This window comes from Chlorocebus sabaeus, chromosome 21 (genome assembly GCF_047675955.1).
Source record: "Chlorocebus sabaeus isolate Y175 chromosome 21, mChlSab1.0.hap1, whole genome shotgun sequence".
NCBI classification, from domain to species: Eukaryota; Metazoa; Chordata; class Mammalia; order Primates; family Cercopithecidae; genus Chlorocebus; species Chlorocebus sabaeus.
Window position 1 is genome coordinate 38026654 of NC_132924.1, and position 21166 is coordinate 38047819.

The 21166-nt window shown below is 38.2% G+C and overlaps 1 protein-coding gene across 2 annotated transcripts in view; it reads right to left on the bottom strand.

Annotated features, from left to right (window-relative positions):
• Nucleotides 1-10128: 10128 nt before the first annotated feature.
• Nucleotides 10129-21166, bottom strand: part of LOC103226369 (protein FAM221A) — a 165019-nt gene continuing 153981 nt past the window's right edge. For both annotated transcript variants that reach the window (XM_073009052.1, XM_073009053.1), the window contains exon 24: nt 10129-11558. In XM_073009052.1, coding sequence (XP_072865153.1) covers nt 11328-11558 — 231 coding nt within the window. In that variant the 3' untranslated portion in view covers nt 10129-11327. The remainder of the gene's footprint in view (nt 11559-21166) is intronic.

Sequence of the window (21166 nt, forward strand, 5' to 3'; positions counted from 1 at the left end):
ATACCTTTGCCAATTTCTGTAAAAACAGAAGCAGAGATTTTTATAGAGACTGCATTGGATCTCTAGATAATTGAAGAGTACTGCCATCTTAGTATCTTCCAATCCACTAACATTTCTTTCAATTTATTTAGGTTATCTTTACTTTATTTCAACAGTTTTGTAGTTTTAATGTGCAAGTCTTATACTGCTTTTGCCAAACTTACACATATACTTTTTCCCTTTTGATGCTATTATAAATCAAATTTTTAAATGCATTTTCATTATTGTTCTAGTTCACTTTCATATTGTTGCATTTCTATAGAAATGAACTTTTGTACACTGATTTTGTAAACTACAACCATGCTGAATGTATTAGTTCCAAAGGTTTTTTGTGTATTAAGATTTTCTATATACAAGATCATGTCACCTGCAAATAGTAACAGTTTTACTTCTTCCTTTCGAATCTGGATGCCATTTATTCCTTTTTCTTGTCTAATTGCCCTGGATAGAAACAACACAATGTTGAATAGAAATGGCAGGAGTGGACATTCTTGTCTTTATCTTAGGGGCACACATCCAGTTTTTTACCATTAAGTATAAAGTTAGCTATGAATTCTTCGACTATTTTTAGTTTGTTTAGTGTTAGCTGTGGGTTCCTTACTATTTTTCATTTGTTGAGTGTTTCCATCATAACATGGTAATGGATTTTGTTAAGTACTTTCTCTGCATCTATTATCATAGGTTTTTGTCTTTATCCTATTAACATAGTGTAAACACAGTGATTGGTTTTCAAATATTAAACTGGCCTTGTATTCGTGAGATAAATGCTACATGTTCAAGGTGTATATTCCTTTTTAAATGTTGCTAGATTCAGTTTGCTAGTATTCTGTTAGGGATTTCTGCACCTGTATTCATAAGACACATTTGTAGTTTCCTCTTCTTGCTATTTGTCTAGCATTGGTATCAGGGTAATACTGGCTTTATAGGATGAGTTGGAAAGTGTTCCTCCTCTTCTGTTTTTTAGAAGAGGTCATGAAAGAATAGTAGTAGCTCTTATTTACGTCTGGTAGAATTCAACGTGTAGTCATCTTGGACTTGTTTTTCTTTGTAAGAATTTTCTAATTACTTATTCCCTCTCTTTCCATGTTACAGGTCTATTTATATTTCCTACTTCTTGTATCAGTTTAATAGGAATATAACCTTTCTAGGAATTTATCCGTTTCATCGAGGTTCTCTACTTTGTTGGCATGCCATTGTTCATAATATTCCCACATAATTCTTCTTAGCTCAGTAAGTGTGTTAGGCTATACTTGCATTGCTATAAAGAAATAACTTGAGACTAGATAATTTATAAAGAAAAGATATTTAATTGGCTTGCAGTTCTGGAGGTTGTACAGGAAGCATGGTGCTCGCATCTGCTTGGCTTCTGGGGGAGCCTCAGGGAGCTTTCAATCATGGCAGAAGGCAGAGAGTAAAGCCAGCATCTCACAGCGTGGGAGTAGGAGCAAGGAGCGGGGAGAGGTGCTACACACTTTTAAACAACCAGATCTGGTGACAGCTCACTCATAATCACAAGGACAGCACCAAGAGGATGGTGCTATATCATGCACAAGTAATCCACCCCCATGGTCCAATCACCTCCCACTAGACCACACCAATATTGGAGACTACAATTCAATATGAGATTTGGCAGGGACTATATACTCAGAGTCACAATACTCCCCTACTTGGAACATCAATATTCCTTATATATCAGTAAGGTTTATAGATAAGTCTTTTCTTTCATTCTTCATGTTAATAATTGGAGGGTTTTGTCTTTTTTTTTGTTTTTCTTAGTCTAGCTAAACTTTTCCCAATTTTGCTGACGTTTTCAAACAACCAACTTTTGATTTTACAGATTCATCTCTATTTTTTTGTATTTCGTGTGTTTCCTCTCTCATCCTTATTATTTTCTTCTTTCTGCTCACTTTGAGTTTAGTTTGCTCATATTTCTAGTTTCTTTTATTATTATACTTTAAGTTCTAGGGTACATGTGCACAACATGCAGGTTTGATACATAGGTATACATGTGCCATGTTGGTTTGCTGCACCATCAACCCGTCATTTACATTAGGCATTTCTCCTAATGCTATCCTTCTCACAGCCCTCTACCTGCAACAGGCCCCAGTGTGTGATATTCCCCACTCTGTGTCCAAGTGATCTCATTGTTCAATTCCCACCTATGAGTGAGAACATGCAGTGTTTGATTTTCTATCCTTGTGATAGTTTGCTCAGAATGATGGTTTCCAGCTTCATTCATGTCCCTGCAAAGGACATGAATTCATCCTTTTCTATGGCTGCATAATATTCCATGGTATATATGTGCCACATTTTCTTAATCCAGTCTATCATTGATGGACATTTGGGCTGGTTCCAAGTCTTTTCTATTGTAAACAGTGCCGCAATAAACATACATGTGCATGTGTCTTTATAGTAGCATAATTTATAATCCTTTGGGTATATACCCAGTAATAGGACTGCTGGGTCAAATGGTAATTCTAGTTCTAGATCCTTCAGAAATAGCCACACTGTCTTCCACAATGGTTGAACTAATTTAGAATCCCACCAACAGTGTAAAAGCATTGCTACTTCTCCACATCCTCTCCAGTGTCTGTTGTTTCCTGACTTTTTAATGATTGCCATTCTGACTGGCATGAGATGGTATCACATTATGGTTTTGATTTTCATTTCTCTGATGACCACTGACGACGAGCATTTTTTCATATGTTTGTCAATTGCATAGATGTCTTCTTTTGAGAAGTGTCTGTTCATATCCTTTGCCCACTTTTTGATGGGTTTTTTTCTTCTAAATTTGTTTGAGTTCTTGGTAGATTCTGGATATTAGCCCTAGTCAGACAGGTAGATTGCAAAAATTTTCTCCCATTCTGTAGGTTGCCTGCTCACTCTGATGATAGTTTCTTTTGCCATGCAGAAGCTCTTTAGTTTAATTAGATCCAATTTGTCTATTTTGGCTTTTGTTGCCATTGCTTTTGGTGTTTTAGTCATGAAGTCCTTGCCCATGCCTATGTCCTGAATGGTATTGCCTAGGTTTTCCTCTACGGTTTTTCTTCTAGGGTTTTTATGGTTTTAGGTCGAGCATTTAACATCCTGAATTAATTTTTGTATAAGGTGTAAGGAAAGGGTCCAGTTTCAGCTTTCTACATAGGGCTAGCCAGTTTTCCCAGCACCATTTATTAAATAGGGAATCCTTTCCCAATTGCTTGTTTTTGTCAGGTCTGTCAAAGATCAGATGGTTGCAGATGTGTGGTGTTATTTCTGAGGCCTCTGTTCTGTTCCATTGATCTATGTATCTGTTTTGGTAGCAGTACCATACTCTTTTGGTTACTGTAGCCTCATAGTATAGTTTGAAGTCAGGTAGCATGATGCCTCCAGCTTTGTTCTTCTTGCTTAGGACTGTCTTGGCAATGCAAGCTTTTTTGGTCCCATGTGAACTTTAGTTTTTTTCCAATTCTGTGAAGAAAGTCATGGGTAGCTTGATGGGGATGGCATTGAATCTATAGATTACTTTGGGTAGTATGGCCATTTTCATGATATTGATTCTTCCCATCCATGAGCATGGAATATTCTTCCATTTGTTTGTGTCCTCTTTTATTTCACTGAGCAGTGGTTTGTAGTTCTCCTTGAAGAGGTCCTTCACATCCCTTGTAAGTTGGATTCCTAGGTATTTTATTCTCTTTGTAGCAATTGTGAATGGGAGTTCACTCATGATTTAGCTCTGTTTGTCTGTTAATGATGTATACGAATGCTTGTGATTTTTGCACATTATTTTGTATCTTGAGACTTTGCTGACGTTGCTTATCAGCTGAAGGAGATTTTGGGCTGAGACAATGGGGTTTTCTAAATATGCAGTCAGTCCTCTGCAAACAGGGACAATTTGACTTCCTCATTTCCTAATTGAATACCCTTTATTTCTTTTTCTTGCCTGATTGCCCTGGCCAGATCTCCCAACACTATTTTGTATAGGAATGGTGAGAGAGGGCCTCCCTGTCTTGTGCCGGTTTTCAAAGGGAATGAGTCCAGTTTTTGCCCATTCAGTATGATATTGGCTGTAGGTCTGTCATAAATAGCTCTTATTATTTTGAGATACGCTCCATCAATATTTAGTTTATTGAGAGTTTTTAGCATGAAGGGCTGCTGAATTTTGTCAAAGGCCTTTTCTGCATCTATTGAGATAATCATGTGGTTTTTGTCGTTTATTCTGTTTATGTGATGAATTACGTGTATTGATATAGGTATGTTGAACCAGCCTTGCATCCCAGGGATGAAGCCAACTTAATCGTGGTGGATAAGCTTTTCGATGTGCTGCTGGATTCAGTTTGCCAGTATTTTATTGAGGATTTTCAACATCAGTAATCATTAGAGAAATGCAAATCAAAACCACAATGAGATACCATCTCACACCAGTCACAATAGATATTAAAATAAAAATAGAAGCAGCAGCAGGAAGAGCCTTGTGGGCACTCCCAGTCTTCAGCTACAGCCCAAGGAAGACATGCCTGACTATATCTCACAGGGACCTGTAGGGAAGGCAGCCAGCAGAATTAAGGAGAGGTCACAGGATGAAAGAAACTCCCAACTTAATTTTGTGATAATTTTGAGTGGGCACAAACCCCCTTGAACTGAATCTGGGAGGGAAGGGAAACTGTAGCAGATGTGAACGTGAGTGTGGGTGCCCAGCATTACCAGTAGATGGGGAGGGGCAGGGCTCAAAACCGGTGTTTGCTTTCTCAGCAGGGAAGATTATGACCTGGGGCAGGTCTGAGTTCTGTGCCCAGGCTGCCTGGATCTAACTAGATCTAACTCAGGGCTGTTAGCAGGGCACTGTAGGAGTGAGACTGACCTTGCCAACCGCATGGGAGTTGGGTGAGGCCTTTCACTACCAGCTAATCCCCAATCCCTTGGCGAGTTCTGCACAGCAGAGGCAGCCATACTCCCTTCTGGAACATAACCCCACTGGTCTGAGAACCACCTTCCCATCCCCTACAGGGCTGTGACAAACCCCACCCAAGGAGAGTCTGAGCTCAGACCCACCTAACCATGCCTCAACCTAATGGTATTTCTCTACCCACCCTGGTGGGTTAACACAAAAGACAAACTCTTGGGAGCTTCATGGCCTCACCCATCACCTGAGAAACCAGAATACTTCCCCTGGCCAATGTAAGGCAAGCTCAAATCCCAATACTACTACTGCAGCTGGTGCTCTCTTCCAAGTGCTACCTCCTGGCTGGAGGCCAACTCATTCAGGCCATTATAGCAACTCTTGGCAGAATAACACTGCTCCCAGGAAGCAGAAAACAACAGCTAACATCACTGCCTGCAATAGCTTGGCTAACCAGAGATCCTGAGTCTGTCCACATGGCAACTCCACAGCTAGCATAGCCAGCACTTGAGAAAGCCAGCAACTAAGCCTATCTACAACCAAGGAATCTCAGCGCCTACATACACCTTTTTCTAATTCTGTGAAAAATGTCATTGGTAGTTTGACAGGAATAGCATTAAATCTGTATTGCTTTGGGCAGTATGGCCATTTTAACAATATTGATTCTTCCTATCCATGAGCATGAAATGTTTTTCCATTTGTTTGTGTCATCTCTGATTTCCTTGAGCAGGGTATTACAATTCTCATGGTGACACCTTTCACCTCCCAGATTAGTTGTATTCCTAGGTATTTTATTCTTTTTTGTGGCTAATGTTACCTCTCTCAAATCCACCCACTGAACTTCCTTAATTTTCTTGGCCTGAAATGCTCCTCTCCCAGTTTCAAACAAGCATATATCTACTGTCTTCCTCGAAAATGAGTCAACTGTCTATTCCTCAACCTCATCCTTTCCCTTCCTCTTCTTTTGGTGACATATGTTATTGCTCTTATTATAGAATATTACATGCTGCATTACTCAAAGACTGCCTACAGGGCAGTGAACACATTTGTCTGCCTTTGCATTGGCTTTGTGCATATATACACGTATTTCAAGAGATGTTTACTTCATCACACAGATACATGTAATTTGTCTCTTCTCACCACTCATTAGTATTTTCATTTTAAAACATGAAATTTAAAAAAATTATCCCACAAAATCTGATCCTCACACTAGTTTTATATGAGAGAAGTTGCCAGGTATCATGTGGGGTAAAGGGGAGTTATCACTGTCTATTTTGGCAAACACTGGGCTCAATAAAACTCCATCAGGTTTCTTTCCTATAGAACTTTTTAGAACCTTTACTGTCTAACATGCATGATCAATCTGTAACCGCCCAACAGGTTCTTCTTGCCCACTGCCTAGATAGAGGTGACTTATCAAGACAGGGAAACGAACTGTAATAGAGAAAGAATTTAATACACATAGAAGCAGCTAAATGGGAGTCAAAAGTTTCATTATTACTCTAATCAGCCTCCCTGAAATTTCAGAGGCTAGGGTTATTTATTTAGTTTGCTGAGCAGGGGGGTATGGAATGAGAAATGCTAATTGGTTGGGTAGGGGATAAAATAGGGAGTCTAAGCTGTCCTCTTGAGTCAGTTCCTGGATGGGGGACCACAAGACCAGATGAGCTAGCTTACCAGTCTGGTGGCACCAGCAAATCCATCAGCATGCAGGATCTGAAAAATATCTCAAATACCAAGCTTAGGTTTTACAGTAGTAATGTTATCCACAGGAGCAATTAGGGAGGTTAGGAACCTTGTGGCCTCTGGCCGCATGACTCCTGAGCCATAATTTCTCATCTTGTGGCTGATCTGTTAGTTTTCCAAAGGCAGTCTGAACCCCAAGCAAGGAGGGGTTTGTTTTGGAGAGGGGGGTTATCATCTTTGTTTCAGAGGGAAACTATAAACTAAATTCCTCCCAAAGTTAGTTCAGCCTATGTCCAGGAATGAACAAGGGCAGTTTGGAGGTTAAAGGCAAGATAGAATTGTTTAGCTCACATCTCTTTGACTGTCATGTTTTCTTACTGGTATAACTTCTGCATCAAATCTCCAACTTAGCATTCATTTCACAAACAACAAATCACAGAATTCATTTTTGTGCTGAGAATCCCCAAAACCTATTCTTCAGAAAACACTTAGAAAATCCAGCTCTAATACTTTATTTAAAATTGTGAATGTTTAAAAAAAGTTTATCCTTGTTCCCGTTAATTATCCAGGTTTGCTTTAAATCTACTGCTGTGTTTTACTACTGAGTCAAATTGGAAATAAAGTAGAAATTAAATTCTACTTTAGCTGAAAGGCTGCAAAGACTTGAATATGTGGCAATATTTCCCTTTAGTATTCATCAGAATGACTTAAAGGGCTTATTAAGTCAGATTGTTGGCTCCACCCCTCACCCTGAGATTCTTACTTAGCAGGTCTGCAATGGAGCCAAAAATTTGCATCTCTAACAATTTCCCAGGTGATACTGAAGCTGCTGATACAGGAACCACATTTTGTGTTTATTCTCTCAACATAAAATCTCAAGGCTAGTACAGAGGCTCCAGAATGATGACCAGCTTCTTCTAACTTGCTGTTCCATCAACCTAGCTCATGACTTGCATCCTCTAAATCACCTCATGATCCAAGGGAGCTCCTCCAATTCTAGCCATCGTGTTAGCTTCAGGGTAGTAGGAAAGGAGTGAAGGCAAAGGGAACATCTCCCAGCCTCGTCAGCTCCTTTTTAGGAGCCTTATTTGCAAGAACTTAGTCAAAAGGCCTCGTTACAGGGAAAATGGCAAATATACTCTTGCTGAGTACACTGACAGTCCAAATAATAGTAGGGATCTATAACTAAGGAAGACTGGATATTGAATAGGCAACCAAAAAAACTGCCATACCACTTAAGTCTACATATACTCCAATTAAGAAGTCCTACTGATTTTGCCTCCCAATTATTTTGTAAGTTTGTCCTATAGGTTTCATCTCTAATTCTATTTCTCTAGATCTTGCTTTAATCATCTCTCTCCTACTTTATTATAATTGCAATCTAACTAGTCTCCCTACCTACTATCCTGATGATAGGTAGAAGATGGATTTTGAGCGAGCTAAATCTGCTTATAATTCTTCAGTAACTCCACATTTTCTATAAAATAATTAGGTATAAGCATTTTATAATTTCATATGAAGCCCTCATCTACCTATTCCCTGCCTTTTACTTCATACTACTTAACAAACTGTTTCTCTCTTCAGTGCTTTCGTGATGTTTTCTCTGCTATTAAGATACTCTTGTGCCTGTAATCCTTCTACTCGGGAGGCTGAGGTGAAAAGATTGCTTGAGCCCAGGAGTTCAGGGTTACAGTGAGTCATGATTTCACCACTGCACTCAAGCCTGAGTGACAGAGCAAGCCCCTGTCTCTAAAAAGAAAAAAGAAAAAGATACTCCTGCTACTCTCTTTACCATTTCAACTCATCCTCTAAGATTTAACCAAGATACTACCTTCACCAGAAAGATTTCCTTGACAACCCTCCTTCATAGGAAGAGTACTCCTGTATAATCTCATCAAGTCCAGAGCTGTCACTGGATATTCCACATTGTATTATAATGTTTGTATCTCTGGATTTCTCAATAGATGGTAATCTTCGTAAGTGTAACGACCAGTTTTATCTATCTTTATACTTCCAAAACTGGATACAAAGCAGATGACAACTATTATTTGTTGAATAAAAGCATAAGCCTTCATCTCTAGCTAGCCAATATACTGAAAATCTGAATAGGACTTGTCAAGCAATGTAATATCCTTTCCGATCACAAGTATCACATTCTAATCACTCAATTTCAAAAGATAATTAGAATCAGAATATCCTTCTTTAATAACTGTATATCAATCTGTTCTCATGTTGCTGATAAAGACATATCTGAGACTGGGTAATTTATAAAGGAAAGAGGTTAAAATGGACTCACAGTTCCACATGGCTGGGGAGGCCTCACAATCATGGCAGAAGACAAAGGAAGAGCAAAGGATGTCTTACATGGTGGCAGGCAAGAGGTCTTGTGCAGGGGAACTTCCATTTATAAAACCATCAGCTCTCATGAGACTTATTCACTATCACAAGAACGGTATGGGGGAAACTGTCCCCATGATTCATTGATCTGCACCTGGGCCCACCCTTGACACATGGGGATTATAACAATTCAAGGTGAAATTTGAGTGAGGACACAGCCAAACCATATAATTCCATCCCTGGCCCTTCCCAAATCTCATGTCCTCACATTTCAAAACCAATCATGCCTTCTTGACAGCCCCAAAATCTTAACTCATTTCAGCATTAACTCAAAAGTCCAGAGTCCAAAGTCTCATCTGAGACAAGGCAAGTCCCTCTGCCTATGAGCCTGTAAAATCAAAAACAAGTTAGTTACTTCCTAGATACAATGGGGGTACAGGCATTGGGTAAATACACCTGTTCCAAATGGGAGAAATTGGCCAAAACAAAGGGACTACATGCAAGTTTGAAATCCAGCACCCCATGCAAGTTCGAAAGCCAGCAAGGCTTCAAAATGACCTCCGTTGACTCATATGCAGGTCACACTGATGCAAGAGTCAGGTTCCCATGGCCTTGGGTAGCTCTGCCCCTGTGGCTTTGCAGGGTACAGCACCACCCCCTGCCCCCATCTGCTTTCACAACCTGGTGTTGTCTGCAGCTTTTCCAGGTGCAAAGTGCAAGCTGTCAGTGGATCTACCATTCTGGGGTCTGGAGGACCATGGCCTTCTCCTCACAGTTCCACTAGGCAGTGCCCCAGTATGAACTGTGTGGGTGCTTCAACTCCACATTTTCCTTCCACACTGCCCTAGGAGGGGTTCTCCATGAAGGTCCCACCTCTGCAGAAAACTTCTGCCTGCACATCCAGGTGGTTCCAAAGATCCCCTGAAATGTAGGTGGAGGTTCCCAAACCTCCATTCTTGACTTCTGTGCACCTGCAGGCTCAATGCCACGTGGAAATTGGAAGTTGCTAAGGCTTGGAGCTTGCACCCTCTGAAGCCATGGGCCGAACTGTACCGTGGACCCTTTTAGCCACAGCTGGAGCAGCTGGGATGCAGTGCACCAAGTCTCTAAGCTGCACACAGCATGGGGACCCTGGGCCCAGCCCATGAAACCATTTTTTCCCCCTAGGCCTCTGGGCCTGTGATAGGAGAGCCTGCGGCAAAGGTCTCTGATATGCCCTGGAGACATTTTCCCCATTCACTTAGTGATTAACATTTGGCCCTTCATTACTTATGCAAATTTCTACAGCTGGCTTGAATTTCTCCTCAGAAAATAGATTATTCTCTTCTATAGCATCATCAGGCTGCAAATTTTCTGAACTTTTATGCTCTGCTCTTAAACATAAGTTCCAATTCCAAACCATATCTTTGTGAATACATAAGACCAAATGCTTTTAACAACACCCGGGTCACATCTTGAATGCTTTGCTACTTAGAAATTTCTTCCACCAGATGCCCTAAATCATCTCTCTCAAGTTCAAAGTTGCACAAATCTCTAAGGGAAAAATGCTCCCAGTCTCTTTGCTAAAATATCACAAGAGTCACCTTTATTCCAGTTCCCAAAAAGTTCCTTATCTGCATCTGAGACCACCTCAACCTGGACTTCATTGGCCATATCACTGTCAGCATTTTGGTCAAAGCCATTCAACAAGTCTCTAGGACGTTCCAAACTTTCCCACATCTTCCTATCCTCTTCTGAGCCCTCCAAACTGTTCCAACCTCTGCCTGTTACCCAGTTCCAAAGTCACTTCCACATTTCTTGGTACCTTTACAGCAGCACCCCACTCATTACACCAACTTACTTTATTAGTCTGTTCTCATGCTGCTAACAGACATACGTGAGACTGGATAATTTATCAAGGGAAAAGGTTTAATGGACTCACATTGCTCACATGGCTGGGGAGGCCTCACAAATGTGGCGGAAGGTGAAGGAAGAGTAATGGCATGTCTTACACGGTAGCAGGCAAAAAGGTTGTGTAGGGCAACTCCCCTTTATAAAACCATCAGATCTCAGGAGACTTGCTCACTACCATGAGAACAGTATGGGAAAAACCTGCCCCCATGATTCAATTACCTCCCACCAGGTCCCTCTCACAACACGTGGGGATTATGGGAACTACAATTCAAAATGAAATTTTGGTGGGGACACAGCCAAACCATATCAAACTCCAACTACAGTTCAAAGCATAAAAACTATTTTGTGCATAGCCAAACATCTTTATTTTTCACAACCTGAATACTAAAGATACAACCCAACTAGTCCCAGAACATTTCTAGATATTTCTGTGTATTAACCAAACTAAACAAATTTTTAAAAAGAACATCTGCAACAATAACAGAATAATAATTTAACAATCAAAGTTGGCTTCACCATTTCTTGTCTTCTCCATATATTTATCCAAGTTCTCCATCTTTATTTCTTCTTCCTTTTTATATGGGGTGTATTCAGTATCTTTTTCTGGGTTTGGAACTGATTTCTCCTTTGGTATCAAGAAACATTCAGCATTTAAAACTTGTTCAGCAGTCATTGAACTTCTATAATATATCAAGCTACAGAGGAGGGATTTGACTTTATCATCCTGTAAGGAAAAACAGGTGTTACAAAACAAAGGAACAAAAGGACAAATCTGTAATGAAGAAGGACAATTCACAAATACTCTTGGTCAGTGATACAGGGCAAAAATCAAGTTTTTCTATTTAGATTTTTAAAGATTCTTACCAAGTTCAACTATAGTTGACCCTTAAACAACACAAGTTTGAACTGCATGGGTAGGTCCACTAATAAGTGGATTTATTTTTTCAATAAATGTAGTCAGGAAGGAGGCGCTTCAAGATGACTCATGAGGTATGTGGTACTCCCCTCAACAAAAAAACACCAAAATAATGAGCTGATAATCACACTTTAAATAGATCATCTGGCTGGGCACAGTGGCTTATGCCTGTAATCTCAGCACTTTGGGAGGCCATGGTGGGGGGAATCACCTAAGGTCAGGAGTTCAAGACTAGCCTGGCCAACATGGTGAAACCTCGTCTCTACTAAGAGAGTTGTATACTTGGAAGTGAAAGAACAATATCTACCATTACAAAACACATATAAACTCCACTGGTAAAACAAACACACAAATAAAGAAGAGAAAGAATTCAAGTGTTACCACTACAAAAACCACGAAACCACAATGAATAAGAGAGAAAGTAAGAAATAAAAGATACACAAAACAACCAGAATCAATTAATACAATGACAGAAATTAACCCTCATGCATGTATCAATAACAGCCTTGAATGTAAACCAGTTAAACTTTCCACCTGAAAGATATAGACTGGTTGAAAGGATTTTTTTTAATGACCCAATCATATGCTGCCAAAAGATGTTCCATACAAAAGGAAACCAAAAGCAAGCAAGTGTAGCTATACTTGTATCAGGTAAGACAGATTTTAAGTCAAAAAAAGCAAAAAGTGACAAAGAAGGTCATTATATAATAATAAAGAGATCAATTCAGCAAGAGAATATAACAATTCTAAACATACACATGGATCCAACAACAGAGCACCCAGATACATAAATCAAATATTATTAGATCTAAAGGGAGAAACAGACTCCACCCAACTCTCACCACTAGACAGATCATCTAGAGAGAAAATTAATTTTTAAAAAAACTGATTTTACACTGCACTTAAAAACCAAATTAACCTAACAGATATTTACAGAATACTTTACCCAACAGCAACAGAATACACATACTTCTCATGAGCATATGGAACATTCTCTAGGAATAGACCATATCTTAAGCCACAAAACAAAGCTCAAAAAATGTTTTAAAATTAAAATCATATCCAGTTTCATCTCAGACCACAATGGAAAACTAAAAATCAACAAGAGAAACTGAAAACTATACAAATGCACGGAAATTGGCCAGGCACAGTGGCTCACACCTGTAATCCCAAAACTTTGGGAGGTGGAGGTGGGTGGATCACTTAAGGTCAGGAGTTTGAGACAAGCCTGGCCAACATGGTAAAATCTCATCTCTACTAAAAATACAAACATTAGATGAGTGTGGTGGCAGACACCTGTAATTTCAGCTACTCAGGAGGCTGAGGCAGGAGAACTGCTTGTACCCAGGAGGCAGAGGTTGCAGTGAAGTGAGATCATGCCACTGCACTCCAGCCTGGGCAATAGAGTGAGACCCCCATCTCAAAAATAAATAACAACAACAACAATGACAACAACAAAAACACATGGAAATTACACAACATGCTGCTGAATGACCACTGGTTCAAGGAAGAAATTAAAGAGGGAATTAGAAAATGTCTTGGAACAATCACTGGTTCAAGGAAGAAATTAAAGAGGGAATAAGAAAATATCTTAGAACAACTGAAAATCAAAACAACATAACAAAACCGATGAGATACAGCAAAAGCAGTGTGAAAAGAAAACTTTATAGCAATAAATTCTTGTATCAAAAAAGGAGTAAGATTTCAAATAAACCACCTAATACACATTAGTAGAAAAGAAAGAATAAAGAAGAAAGCAGAACTAAGTGAAATAAAGTCACAGCTAATATCATTACTAAATAGAGAAAAGAAAAACATTCCTCTAGCGAAGCGCAGTGGCTCACACCTGTAATCCCAGCACTTTGGGAGGCCGAGGTGGGCAGATTACCTGAGGTCAGGAGTTCGAGATCGGCCTGACCAACATGGTGAAACCTCATCTCTACTAAAAAATACAAAAAAAAAAAAAAGGCCGGGCATCATGGTGGGTGCCTGTAATCCCAGCTACTTGGGAGGCTGAGGCACGAGAATTGCTTGAACCCAGGAGGCGGAGGTTGCAGTGAGCCAAGACCGTGCCACTGCACTCCAGCTGGGCAACAAGAATGAAACTCCATCTCAAAAAAATGAAAAACAAAAAACAAAAAAAGAAAAAGAAAGAAAAAGAAAAACATTCCTCTAAAGAGCTGGAACAGGACAAGGATCTCCACTTTCACCACTCCTCTTCAACACAGTCCTGGAAGTTCTAGTCAGAGCAACCAGACAAGAAAAATAAAAGGAATACAAATTGAAAAAGAGCAAGTCAAATTGTCCCTCTTTGCAGATGACGCTATCTTAGCTATCTACAAAAACCTAAAGACTCCACCAAAAAGCTCTTAGATCTGATTAATCTAGTAAATCTGCAGGATATAGAATCAACATGTAAAAATCGGTAGCATTTCTATAAACCAATAAGGAACTAGCTAAGAAGGACATCAAGAAAGTAATCCCATTTACAGTAGCTATAAAATAAATATATTACCTAGGAAGAAATTTAAACAGGGATGTGGAAGAGCTCTCCAAACAAAACTACAAAACGCCGATGAAAGAAACTGAAGAGGATGCTAACAAATGGAAAGACATTCCATGCTCTTGGATCAGAAGAACTGGTATTGTTAAAATGCCCATACTACCCAAAGAAATCTACAGATTCAAAGCAATCCCTATCAAAATAGCAATGTAATTTTTCACATAAATAGAAAAAAATCCTAAATTTCATGTAGAACTAAAAAAGAGCACAAATAGTCAAAACAATTATCAGCAAAAAGAACAAAGTTGAAGGCATCACACTGACTTCAAAATATCTTTCAATCCCAACACAGCATTTTATTAGTATAGAAAAAGATACATGCACCTATAGAATAGAATTGAAAACCCAGAAATAAAGCCACATATTTACAGCCAACCAATTTCTCACAAAGGCACCAGGAACATACACTGGGGAAAAGACACCCACTTCAATAAATGGTGCTGGGAAATTGGATATCCATATGCAAAAGAATAACAGTGGACCCCCACCACCATATACAAAAATCAATTCAAGATTGATTAAAGCCTTAAATGTAAAACCCAAGACTATAAAAGTACTAGAAGAAAACATACGGGAAACACTTCATGACACTGGTCTAGGCAGATTTTTATGGCTAAGACCTCGAAAGCACAGGCAACAAAAACAAAGACAGACAAATGGGACTATACTTAACTAAAATGCTTCTGGACAGCAAAGGAAATAATCAACAGAGTGAAGAAACAATTTGTTGAATGGAAGGAAATATTTGCAAACTATTCATCCAACACAGGACTAATATCCAGAATATACAAGAAACTCAGCAAGGAAAACAATCCCATTTAAAAGTAGGCAAAGGACATAAACAGACATTTCTCAAAAGCAAGCACACAAATGACCAACAAGTATATGAAAAATGCTCAATATCACTAATCATCAGAGAAATGCAAATCAAAACCACAATGAGGTATCATTTTACATCAGCTAGAATGCCACTATTTTAAAAAATGACAAAAAATACCAAAATACTATTTTGAAAAATCTCCACAAAGATGTGGAGAACAGGAAACTGTTATATATTGTTAGTGGAAATGTAAATTAGTATAGCCACTATGGAAAATAGTATAAATATTTTTCAAAAAACTAAAAATGGAACTATCATACAATCCAGTAATCCCACTACTTAATAGTTATCAAAATAAAAAGGAAATCAGTATATGAAACCTGCACCTCAATGTTTATTGCAGCACTATTCACAATTACAAAGGTAAGGACTTAAACCTAAGTGTCCATCAATGGACAAATGGATAAAGACAATCTGGTACACTATTAAAGAAATATAAAGAAAATGTGGAATACTATTCAACCATAAAAAAGGAATTAAATTCTGTCATTTTCAGCAAGAAGGATGGAACAATCATTTTGTAAAGTGAACTAAGCCAGGCACAGAAAGACAAATATCAAATATTGTCACTCATACGTTGGAGCTATAAAAGTTGATCTCATAAGGTAGAGTTGAATGACTAATACCAGAGACTAAGAGAATGTGGGTGACGTGGAAGGGGATGAAGAGAGTTGTTTAATGGGTACAAACAACCAGGTTGATAGAAGAAATAAATACTAGTGATTGATAGCAGAGTAGGGTGACTCCATTTAACTATGTATTAAATATTTCAAAATAGGCAGAAGAGAGGACTTGATATGTTCCCAAAACATAGAAATAATAAATAATCAAGATAATGGATATCCTAAATACAGACTTTGTCATTAACACATTCCATACAAGTTACAAAATATCACATATACCCCATAAATATGTACAAATATTATGTATCAATATGAAATAAATAAGTACAGTCAGCCCTCCCTATCTGCAGTTTCCATATCTGCAAGCAAACAGATCAAAAACACAGTATTCTCAGGACTCAACACCCACAGATACAAAGGGCTGATTTTTCATATGCATAGGTTCCACTGGGCTAACTGCAGGACATGGGTATGGGTGGATTTTATCTGTACCAAACCCCTGTGTATACAGAGGGATGACTGTACTTTTTTAGTAAAATGGAATGCCTCCAGTACTGAAACAATGGAATTGAATTATGGCGAAAAAATGTAAAAGGAAAAAAATCATAGCTGAAATCTCTCAAAAACAAGTGAAATGAGAACAAATAAATTTTATTACTTCCTTTCTTCCTCTTTTAACAGGGTACTGGTCAGAATTTGACACTATTAAAATGTCACACAGAAGCTTCTCTGTCTGGAAGGGTAAACTTCTTCATCTAGTCAGCTGTTTCTGGTTTTGGTTTTTAAGTGATCACCCTCTAGGATCACCTCTACTGCCGCTATCATTATCACCATCATTATGGGAGCCCGAATTTATTATATCCCTCTATTTCAAAGGACATTATTTGTATTAGAACATGTAAATAATCCTGTAATGTTGCTGTTCCATTATTTCCACCTGCAAAGACATCTTGGTATACCTTTTATTTGCCTCTTATGATTACTCCAACCAAAGCACATATCACATTGAATAAAAATAATCTGTTTACTGCTGGCCAGGCAGGCACTTTGGGAGGCCAAGATGGGTGGATCATTGAGGCCAGGAGTTTAAGACCAGCCTGGTCAACATGGCAAAACTCTGTCTCTACCAAAAATACAAAAATTAGCTGGGCATGGTGGCAGATGCCAGTAATCCCAGCTACTCAGGAGGCTGAGGCAGGAGAACTACTTGAACCTGGGAGGCAGAGGCTCCAGTGGCTGAGATCATGCCCCTGCATTCCAGCCTCGGCAACTGAGCAAGACTGCCTCAAAAAAAAAAAAAAAAAAAAAAAAAAAATCATCTGTTTACTGCTAGTGTCTGCATTACACTCTAAGATCCTTAAGGTTTGAAATTTTAGTTTGTCACTTCATCTCCAGAAAGTAGCACAGTATCTGAATATAGCAGACATTCAGTAAATATTTGATAAATGAATGAATGCCAACATCCGTACTCTACAGAGTATGTTTTTAAGAACATTTAAAGATAGTTATCTTCCCTAGGTGCAAACAATTAAATATTACAAAATCCAAATGAGGAAAATAACACATGCTCCTGAAAACCGCAAAAGTAGATCAGGAACAAAAGTCTTATTATGGTCTTCAACAAAAATGAGTCTCATAACAAATGGGTCAATTTTCCCTAAGTTAACTTAAAAAGTTTACATTATTCCAATAAAAATATAAATTTTTTCCTTGAGACCAAACAAGTTAAATTATAAAGATGTTTTAGAAGAATGACAACCAAGAATAGCCATGAAAGCTGATTTAAAAAATAGCAATGAGGGCCGGGTGCAGTGGCTCACACTTGTAATCCCAGAACTTTGGGAGGTTGAGGCAGGTGGATCACTTGAGGTCAAGAGTTTGAGATAGGCCTGGCCAAAATGACGAAACTCCATCTCTACTAAAAATACAAAAATTAGCCAGGCGTGGTGGCATATGACTGTAGTACCAGCTACTTGGGAGGCTGAGGCACGAGAATCACTTGAACCTGGGAGGCAGAGGCTGCAGTGAGCTGAAATTGTGCCACTGCACTCCATCCTGGGACTTCAGACTTTGTTTTTTAAACAAAACAAAGCAAAAAAGCAGTGAAGAAGGAACAAGCCCTGTAAGTATTAAAAAGATACTATAAAGCCTATTTTAGTTAAATGAGTGCAGCACTGGAACATGAATAAACCACCCAATGGAATAGAAAAACTAAAAATATACCCCTGTACAAATAAAATTTTCTGCCTGAACACACTGACCAATCTTACTGTGACAATCAAACACCACGATCCCCCTCATATGACACTCACATGTGCAAAGTATCATGCATAAAATATACTGCCTGTAAAAACTGAATGTAAATTTAATTAACCTCTGTATCTACCACTTTTTTCAATTGGGGAAAAGAGAACTATGAAATAATACCATAAGGATGCAATCAGCCAGCTCCAAAGTATGGAAAATGAAATTTTTTTTTTCACACAATACATGGCATGGAGAAAAAGAGTTCTGGGGGAACTTTATAGCTCAAGAGAGATTAAGAGATATATTAACCCAATACAGGTAGATTTTGTTGACATACTAATTTGAAAAAAGCAACCATGTAAAAATATATTTAAGACAATTAGGGAAATTTAAATACAATATTACAATTTGTTAATTTTATACGGTGTGATAACTGCATAACATATGTTGTAAACTAAACCTAAAGCAAGCAGAAGGACAGAAATAATAAAGATTAGAAAGTAAGAAAATAGACAACAGAAAAACAAGAGAGAAAAATCAATAAAACCAAAAGCTAGGTATTTAAAAAAAATGTACAAACTGGATAAAACTTACTTGAACTAACCAAGAAAAAAAGAGAGAAGACTGAAACTGCTACAATCTGAAATGAAAAATGGGACACTACTGAACTCAGAGAAATAAAAAGAATTATAAAGAAAATATGTACAACTGTATGCCAACAAGCTAGATAACTTAAATGGAATAGACCAACTTTTAGACACAAACTACCAAAATCGGCATTACTGTACTTCAGCAGAGGCTGAGGGCCATCTGTTGGGGGTATTACTGGAAGGATTCTGAAGGATGGGAATGGTGTATTAATTATCCTCTAATAACTCTCTCAACTACATGGTTCCATGAATTTATATTCTCCTCCATTTGTGGTATGGTATCTGTAATGTGCTGACTACAGAGCCTTGACTTGTTTTGCAGCTATGTGTGATCACAAAATGTAGATAAAGGTAATCCCATTCCCAGCACTAATAACTGACTCAGATCACAGAAGCAGATACTATACAAGTCAAGATTCTTATAATTTGAACTTGCTTATTACTCAATTTATAAATCTTGCTTGTTCAAATTTCTAAATTATTAATTTCATTTTAAATGCCACAATCCTTGAATCCATGAGTAGCTACCCACATTAAACAGGGACTGTGTATTTACATTCTCTTTTATTATACAATTATACATATACCTAGCACCATGCCTAGCAAGGCATGATTACTTGCAGATTATTATTATTTTTATTTATTTTTTATTTTTTTGAGACAAAGTCTCATTCTGTCACCCAGGCTGAAATGCAGTGGCACAATCTCAGCTCACTGCAATCTCTGCCTCCCAGGTTCAAGTCATTCTCCTGCCTCAGATTCCCAAGTAGCTGGGACTACAGGCACCTGCCACCACGCCCAGCTAATTTTTTTGTATTTTTAGTACAGACAGGGTTTTACCATGTTGGGCAGGCTGGTCCTGAACTTCTGACCTCAGTTGATCTGCCCACCTCAGCCTCCCAAAATGCTGGGATTACAGGTGTGAGCCACCACACCCAGCCAGATTACATCTTAGAGTAGGCAGACTTCTAAGATTGCCCCAGGACCCCAATCTTCTGTTATTCATAAATTCTTTCCTCTTGGACCTACAGAATTGCTTCTAACAGAGAGAATACTATCAAAAACTATGGGATATCACTTTTACGATTTTGTTATAAAAAACTGTCACTTCTGTCTTAGTGAACAGAGTCCACTGCCTTCTCTGCATATACATTTCAATGAAACATGCTGCCATGATGGAAACAGGGCAAAGGATTGAGGGCAACCTCTGGCCAACAACTAGAGAAGAACTGAGGTCCTCATTCTAACAAACTGAAAGAAACAGAATCCTATGAACAAACATGTGAGGTTAGAGGCATAGCCATCTCCAGTCAAGCTTTAAGATGACTATAGCCCAGCCAACATCTTAACTGCAACCTTAAATTCACTGAAGCAGAAATCCCAAATAAGCTGTGTCCAGATTCCTGACTCACAAAACTGTAACATAAGTTTTAAGTTTGAGCTAAATTTCAGGATAACTTGGTACAAGGTAATTTTTCTATCAAACCTGAAAGAGCAAGGGTTCTAGATGTGCACTTTTGGTGAATCTGTAACCTCTAATGCAGCATTTCTGGTATTTTTCTATCTAATAGCAAGAAATCTTTATCATAGCCTTTTCAAAACTGTAAACCATAGTCAACCTTCTTTGTTATCCCCTTCCACAGAGATAATCAGGAAGTATAACACAAAGTTTTATAATCCCACAAAAGTTGTCTGGAATGCTTTTTACTACTACCCAAGAAGTGTGGCAAAGCTCCTTAATATCACTTCTAAGATGTGTTTTTTTAAAATGACTTCATGGGACACTAGAAGGTATTGTACAATATTTCTGTAGTCAAATAAGTTAAGGAACTACTGAATTTAACAAAATTGTATGTATTCTTTCATTGTAATCCTAACTCAAAATAGCATAAGAACTTCCAGAGCCTGATCATTATACTCTTATATACTCATCTTCTGTCATATTTATCCTCTTTATATCTAGTCATACTGAATTGCCCCTTTCTTTGCAGAATTAAAATTCAGCTTCCCCCAAAGTACTTTTTTTAGGGGCTTCATTTTTTTTTAATCTTTATGGGTACACTATGAAGTACATGAGATATTTTAATACAAGCATATAATGTGTAAAAATCAAATCAGGGTAAATGGAGTACCCCCAAAGTACTTGCTAATTACTCAACTTATAGATGTTAATTATTTACTTGTTCACATTTCTAAATTATTAATTTCATTCTCAACGCCACAATCCTTGTAATCCTAGGACCTGGTTCAATTCCTGTCACAGAAATAGCTACTCAAAATATGCTGGCTGAATACATATGTGAATGACAAAGATATAGTTAGGTACTTATTAAAAACTAAGTTATAATAAAACATTTAATTTTACTCTAATATGATCTTGAAACACACAGTAAATAATATTCTGCCCTAATTGTTAGATTATTTATATAATCTGTGTGACAAACATACAACCC